This window comes from Nicotiana tabacum, chromosome 4, assembly GCF_000715075.1.
Source record: "Nicotiana tabacum cultivar K326 chromosome 4, ASM71507v2, whole genome shotgun sequence".
NCBI lineage: Eukaryota > Viridiplantae > Streptophyta > Magnoliopsida > Solanales > Solanaceae > Nicotiana > Nicotiana tabacum.
The window spans coordinates 52,366,322-52,373,965 of NC_134083.1; the positions used below are offsets into that span (position 1 = coordinate 52,366,322).

Consider the following 7,644-nt stretch of genomic DNA (forward strand, 5'->3'; position numbering starts at 1 on the left):
GAAATAAACTATTAAAGTATCATGTAATTATTATTATTAAGCATGATTTCTGCCGAGGATGTACGGCCCGATCCAGAGTGTCGTGTACACTGCCGAGGGATGTGCGGCGCGATCCATAGATGCATCTATCCTGCCGAGGCATTCGGTCCGCTCCACAAGAAAGGGGGATATTTTTTTATGTACCTCCGGAAGGAGAGTATATTTATTATAAGATAAATTCGGGAGGAAGAATAATTTCTTTTAACCATTAATTAATTTAAACAGAAAAATCAAGCATATGAATTTTTTCATCCTTTAATATTTTTATCTAACGATTCACAACATATATATAAATATATCAAATAATATTAATTAAACAAGGAATACAATTTACACAAGCAATTCATGCTTTGAGTCCTAAACTACCCGGACTTTAGCATTAATAGTAGCTACGCACGGTCTCTCATCACCTCGTGTGTACGTAGCCCCCGCAATTATCAACAATTATTCAATTTAATCCCTATGAGGTAATTCTTCCCCCTCAAGATTAGACAAGAGACTCACCTCATCTCAAAGTCCACTTTCCGATTATCGCGTCGCGTAAAATTCTCGATTCAATGCCGAAAAATCCAAAACTATCCAAAAGTTATATAAAATAATTAATATATGTTCAATAATTCGAAATTCATCTATTAAATAAATTACCCTATCCAAAATGATAAAATTTCTAAAATTTATCCCGGGCCCACGTGCCCGGATTCTGGAAATTTTCGGATGTAAACGTTACCCATAATCTCAAGAACTCAAATATATAATTTCTACCCAATTCCATAACTATTTTCGTGGTTAAAATCTCATTTTTATAAAAATCTAGTTTTTTTACCTAAACCCTTGATTTCTAAGATTTACTAGTTATAATCTACTTATAATCTATGTATTTAACTCAAAGGGTATAGAATTAACTTACCTCCAAGTTGTTAGTTGAAACCCCCTTCTCAAAAGCTCTAAAATCGCCCGGAAATGGAGGAAAAATGGGCTCAAAATGTCTGAATCCCGACTTTTTAACCATTATATCCAACAGGCATTTCCGCACCTGCGGAAGGTGTACCGCACCTGCGGCTTTTGCACTTGTGGCTTTCGCACATGCGGAAAAGCCTCGCAGGTGCGAGCTTAACTTGACTGCCCAATTTTCGCATCTGCGCTCTTTTTCTTGCACCTGCGCGTTCGCAGGTGCGCCCGAGATTCCGCACCTGTGTTGGCAGGCCTCCCTTCCCTTTTCGCTTCTGCGCATAAACCTCACATCTGCGAGAGTCGCACCTGCGGTTGTCCAAGCGCAAGTGCGAACGTACCAGAAGCAAAAGGCTTCAGCTCTTCTTCAAAATTCCAAAATTGATCCGAGCCTCGTCCGATTAACACTCGGGACCACGGGGCCCCGTCCGAACATACCGACAGGTTTGAAATCATAAAACGGACTATCTCGAACTCTCGGAACGCGTAAAATAATATCAAATCTAAGAATCATACCCTAAACCAAATTGATTCAAACTTAAGAATATCAAGTTCTTCAATATACTTCCAATGCGCCGAAATATACTTAAACTACTCGGAATGACACGAAATTTTGCGTGCAAGTCTTAAATCACTATACAGAACTATTCCCAAACTTGAAATTCCAAACGGATTTCAATTACTCAAAAACCTACCCCAAACCAAATTTAAAGAAATTTAAACCTTCAAATAGTTAATGTTTTTACTATTAAGCGTCAAAACGCTCCCGGGTTATCCAAAACCCGATTCGAACATACGCCCAGGTCCAAAATCATCATACGAACCTATTGGAACCGTTAAATCCCGATTCCGGGGTTCGTTTTCTTAAAATATTGACCGAAGTCAAACTTGTCCATTTAAAGCTAACTTAAGGAACCAAGTCTTCCGATTTCAACTCATACACTTTCAAATCCCGAACCAACCATCCCTTTTTAGTCATAAATTAATAAAAGTATATTTAGGGAGTTTTATTTTAAGGAACGGGTTTTTAAAAGTTAAAATAACCGGTTTGGTCATTACAAAAAACTTCGAAGGGGATAAAAAAGCAAAGAAGGGTTCAACTTATGCCTAACAGACTGAGGCAATTGTGTATAAGTTTCGATACCCCATGCGAAATTTCACCAAATAAAACCTAAAGTGGTCAATCAAACCATATCGTTTTTCTGAGGGATAGAGGAAGAACTATATCAGATAGAGAATACACAGCATGACTGCATCCTCATCATTCACCCAACTATGTCTGGTTATAATTTGTTTCAAGTACGGTTTCTCAACCTTTTCCTTGTTCAGCAAATAACTCCTCATTGTTTTACTATCATACTTAGTTGTGTAACCAAAGTCGGTTACTTTAGTAAAACATTTGAGGTCATTAATCAGAGCAAACTCCCCCAACCCAAAGTTCAGCCTCTCACCTTTCATCTCTACTATGAAAAAATTTGACCCGGATGTGTTCAATTCATACTTCATCAGAAGATGAATTGCCTGATTTTGGATACATATTTTGGGCATGCGAAGAAAGTGCCCAAAACATGTCTTCTTAAATAATTTAATACCATTTTCAGACAATAATACCTTGATTTGGGCAGGGATAACAAGGCCGGATAATGTTTGAAACCTAGTGATGCCATAATCAACATCACGTGGTGCAAAAAATCTCCGAATCTACACAAAATGAAGAAAATAGTTAATAAAACATGTTTAAAGGCAAGAGAACAAGATAATAAAAATGTTGATATACTTTATCTACAACCAGAAATATAATAATATATTGCAAATAAATAAATTACAAAATCAACAACTAATACAACAATTGAACTACAATTAAGCTATAAATGAACTGACAATTATTTATTTAGAGAAAGAAACTACAAAGTAACATACATTTAAAAAATTGGGAGGAAAACTAACCGCTCGACATAATATATATAATTTGTTTACAGAAAATAAAATTAACATCTACAAATAGAGCAAAAATTAACCAACAAAATCAAGTAAATCATGTAATACATACCCTAACAAAATTATTTCAAATAATATACAACAAATCTAGAAATATGTAGAAAATTTGATAAAAAACAAGAAATATATACAATGTACACAAACCTTTTACAATAATAGAACAAAAAATAAATGTATCAGGATGAGAATGAAAACATTTTTTAAGTAAGAATAACAACCAAAAATTGTAAGTACTACAATTTTATCTTCTCTAATGACTGTTGGGTGTATATTTTTAGGAGATTTTTGAACCTTCTTCTTTTTTGAAGGTTTGCGAGTAGAAGAAACTTTGATTTTTTTTTTATTACAGGTTTCAGAATAACTTCTTCTTCGACGAAATCATCATCACGAGCAATTTCTTTGTCCTTCCGTTTTACTTAGTTAGCATGTCGAAGCTTCAACAGCTCCCTGTCACACTTGAGTTTTGTTCGAGCCTCTGCCCTAACTTCACGAAGAGTAAGCTTGGACTTTCTCTTTGGTGTTGCATGTTTGAATTTCACCATTTGTTTGGGTGAATCCTTTGAGAAAGTACCCAAATCAAAAGTAAGAATATCACCAAGAGTAGCTGTTTAGGGCTATTCCCCGTAGTTTCTTTCTTCTTCATCGTAAGGGAAGGAAAATTTGAAGCAGTAACGATTTCGTAGGGATTTTGAGAGAAAAATCAGAAAATTTGAGAGAAATTGTAAAAGCTTTTTGAACAAAAATGGATGAAAGCCTTAATGGATGGAGAGAGGATCAGAATCAGGGGGGGAGGGGGGGAGGGGGAGGGAGGGGTAGAGATACGTGGAGGGAGTGGGATATGTACGTTAGATACGTTTTAGCGTGATTAAAGGAGAAACATGAGGGGAGGGAATATCTCATTTAATTCCTAAAATATATATTATTTAAAAATTGTATATGCCTATGTAATTAAATTGAAACTTGAGTAACAAAGGTAATAAGATTTCATATATAGGAAGGTAAAATGCACTCACAAATATGGACATAATGTTTCTCATTAAATCAAAAGACATGGCATCAAGTCATTACGGTCGAGAAGGAAATACCAATATTATTGTTTTTGCTCAAATGCACAAGACATAAATAACTTCTTTTTTTAAACATTTTTTTGAATTGTCAAAACATTAATCGTTCCATGAGAGGTAAAACACCGAGTACTTTTTCCTTTTAAAACACTTCTTAGAGATTTTTAAAAAAATATGAAAAAACATTTGCACTGGTAGAAAATTAGTCTTGCCACGTGGACTAATGATATGTTGACAGGTGTCATAAGAGTCAAAATAATAAAGAAGAAAGAAGATTAGATAAGGCACGATTAAAATATGCATTTAAAAAGTTACCGTACATGATAAATGAAAAGGAGACAATAGGTGTGAAATGGATAATTAAAGACCACGAAGATGGAAAGTTCAATAATAGCCACGAATATGGAAAGAAATCAACATAAACTCCGATTATGCATGATTGGTTGTTATTACCATAACCATTACGAATCACCCATGTAACAGGTAATTAATGTAAGAAATATTTGTAAAGGGAAGGTATTAAGTAGGGCGAAACACTTACAAATTGAACCCTTATATAAAATTTCTTATCATATCTTGTGCCCCTATCACGAAATTCACGAAATTATATTATCAATCGCATATAATTTTACTATTCTCTGTTGTTGGAAGATCATATTATTTCCTATTGGAAGAGAGCCGGAATAATCAATAAGATTTCTTTTTTCTTATTCTCTCAATATTGCTTTCTATGATTTTCAAATTTTTTATATATGAAAAAATGAAGTAAAATTGATTATTAAAAACTTGAATTATCCTTTTATTTGCTTTGACCAAAAAAAACTTTTTTGGTTAAACAACATTACTACAGAATTAGAATGAAAGGCTTTTTTCCATTTACCTCAAAGTACTACACCAGTATCTCCATGCAAATTACATTTAGTATAACATTAATTCTTCACCTGCAAATACCCCACTACATTTAACGCTGAAATATTGAAATATATGTATTCATCATTCTGTCTTTTGATGATATACATTTTAAGCTTTAATCTGTCTTGACTGGTTTGCCGAGATTATAGTGAGGCAAAGGTAGATAATAATGGCAATGTAAGATAATGTCAAACTGACAGTAACTTTGTGACAGAATTTAGTAACAAAAATACAGATTGGCTCCCAACCGGAATGCTTCTGCCCATATTTACCCACATATCCTATTGCTGTTGCTGCCGCACTTCCAGCCACCAGCACTCCAAACACAAACTGTCAACAATTTAGTTCAAAACAAAAAAAAAAATGTTTAAAAATGAAACCAACTCATTTTAAGTTATATGCACTGACGGATAAAAAATATTTACACAAACAAGTTATGATATAATTACATGTAAATCTCTATTATAAGTACTAATTGGTAACTTGATTAAAAAGGTACATTGTACATGAATTTTATCTTTTTTGTAGATCATGTTAATTTTCTCACTTCATATTTCTAATAGATTATATTCATATTTTGAGTTTGCTTTTCCTTACGAAATCTACAGAATTTTGAATTTGTTATGCAGGTCCCATAAAAGGGAGTTACATAATTTTCAGTTGGATTTTTCTTTTTATGTCAGCAAGAGTTACTGCATTATGATTGACATTTCATATACTATATAAAAATCTGATATTTAATCAGAATTGATGTATATGTCACAACTTACAGATTTTGTTACGATGTTATCTTAGGACAGAAATTTACTACATAATCCCATTTATGTCCATCTACATTAATTTTTAGTAATGTATTAAGGAGAGAGATTATTCGCTCAAACAGATGCCCAGCACTGATCGGTAAGGTCACTTGGGTATATATTGAAATGAGGAATTAACCTTAATAGCTCACACAACCGGTTAAATTAAAAATAGCCGACAGATGTATAATGTATGCACAATTTTTATATAATATGTGCATAATTAAGTATAATCAGTGTGTACCGCCTAGGGAAAGAAACAGTGAATCCAGCCGGCTATTTGAGTGAAGATCCCTATTGAAATTCATATTTACCTCATCTTTAAAATCTGACAATTAGAGATTTTAGGTGTCTCGTTTATATTAACGCCCTTTAAGCTTTTCCCTAGATATTATGCATGTAATTTACAGAAAGAAAAAGATAGAAAGGTAAAAATATTTGCCCGAGATTTTGTATCAAGGAATCTGTAATTTAAGAATGAAAACCAAGATGGAAATGATCAGAAATAAATCAAAGGAGAAAATACTACAAATTTAAGGGGAATAATTGGGAGGGGACGTACCAAATCATGCAGGAACAAGTAAAAATACTTGTTGGAATCGCGAGGTTTTTGACAGCACATCAAAGCAAGAAACAGAGAAACAACAGATAAGGCACATCCACTGACATTCGCATATGCAAAAAATCTGCAAAATGAGGGGGAAATTAAAGAATCATTCAAGTTTGCTATAACCATAAAAATATATTTCAATCCAAAAGGGTAATTAATATTAATGACTTACTTCATAGAAGGAGAATAGGTGTAACGGGCATCAAATCCAAGAAATAGAACCTGTTTGCTTGTCATAATTCTTAATACCGCACCTAAAGTGAAAGCAAAAGCCAAAATTCTCAACAAAATTTGGAGGATTAGCATAACTCTCTGAGTTTTGAGAGGAGGGTCGTGATTAGTTTTGGCTTCAAAGCTGTCCATTCTGAGGCATGAATTGGCACAGTAGTTTAAAAAAGTAAAGAAAATTGTAAATAAAAAAAAGACCAAAGCAGAGGAAAAAAGAACAGAGAGCTCAGTGAAACTGGAGGTTTAATTTCCTTTGCTGTTATTTATGGAGGAGGCTATTAGATAAGAAGAAACTAATTAGGAAAAGATCAGTAGAGCGAATGGATAAGTTCCACGTCCGAGAAGTACATTAAAAAGCGGGATAAAAATTTATTAGGCTGCATAATTAAGTGACATAAAAAGATTTGTAGAATCTTTCCATATAGTTAGTCAAAAGAGCTTATACAATAATGAGGCTCCTCAGAATTAGACTTTATGTACCTTCCACAATTAATTAATTTGGTCAGTTTTCAAAAATCCGGGTTTGAGTGGTGGAAGCATCTACTAATACTTGTATTAGGGTAGACTGTCTACATCGTACCCTTAGGAGTGCGACCTTGTCACGACCCAAAATATAGACTGTTGTGATGGCGCCTAACGTGGTAGGCAAGTCGACACCTCAAAAATATTTCCAACACTTTTAAATGGAAAAAAGTGAAATAACACAGGTTTAAATAGTTAAAGCTCTCATAAACTGGATAGAAAGTCAAAATTCAATATGGAAGTTCCCAAAACCAGGGTGTCACTGAGCACATGAGCGTCTATACAACAAGAGTCTGAAAATACTGTCACGACCTAATTTCCCCTCCGTGTGACGTTGTGACGGCACCTAGTCTCTACAACTAGGTAAGCCTAACATTTGCGGAATAATGAAATAAAAACATAAATTTAATTACTAACTATAGCAATAACAACATAACTGGGTACCATGCCGCTTGGCATGTACAGTAACCATCTATTAAAAAATATACAACAATCCCAAAACCCGAAACATCGTGAATCACAA

The 7,644-nt window shown here is 33.9% G+C and overlaps 1 protein-coding gene across 1 annotated transcript; it reads right to left on the reverse strand.

The window, feature by feature from the left end:
- Positions 1–4,951: 4,951 nt before the first annotated feature.
- Positions 4,952–6,834, reverse strand: LOC107782415 (CASP-like protein 1F1). Its single transcript, XM_016603301.1, has 3 exons — positions 6,544–6,834; positions 6,324–6,447; positions 4,952–5,291 (listed from the first exon to the last, which is right to left on the reverse strand). Exons 1-3 carry the CDS (start codon positions 6,732–6,734, stop codon positions 5,070–5,072), a joined length of 537 nt encoding a protein of 178 aa, XP_016458787.1. The 5' UTR covers positions 6,735–6,834; the 3' UTR covers positions 4,952–5,069.
- Between the last annotated feature and the right edge of the window lie 810 nt (positions 6,835–7,644).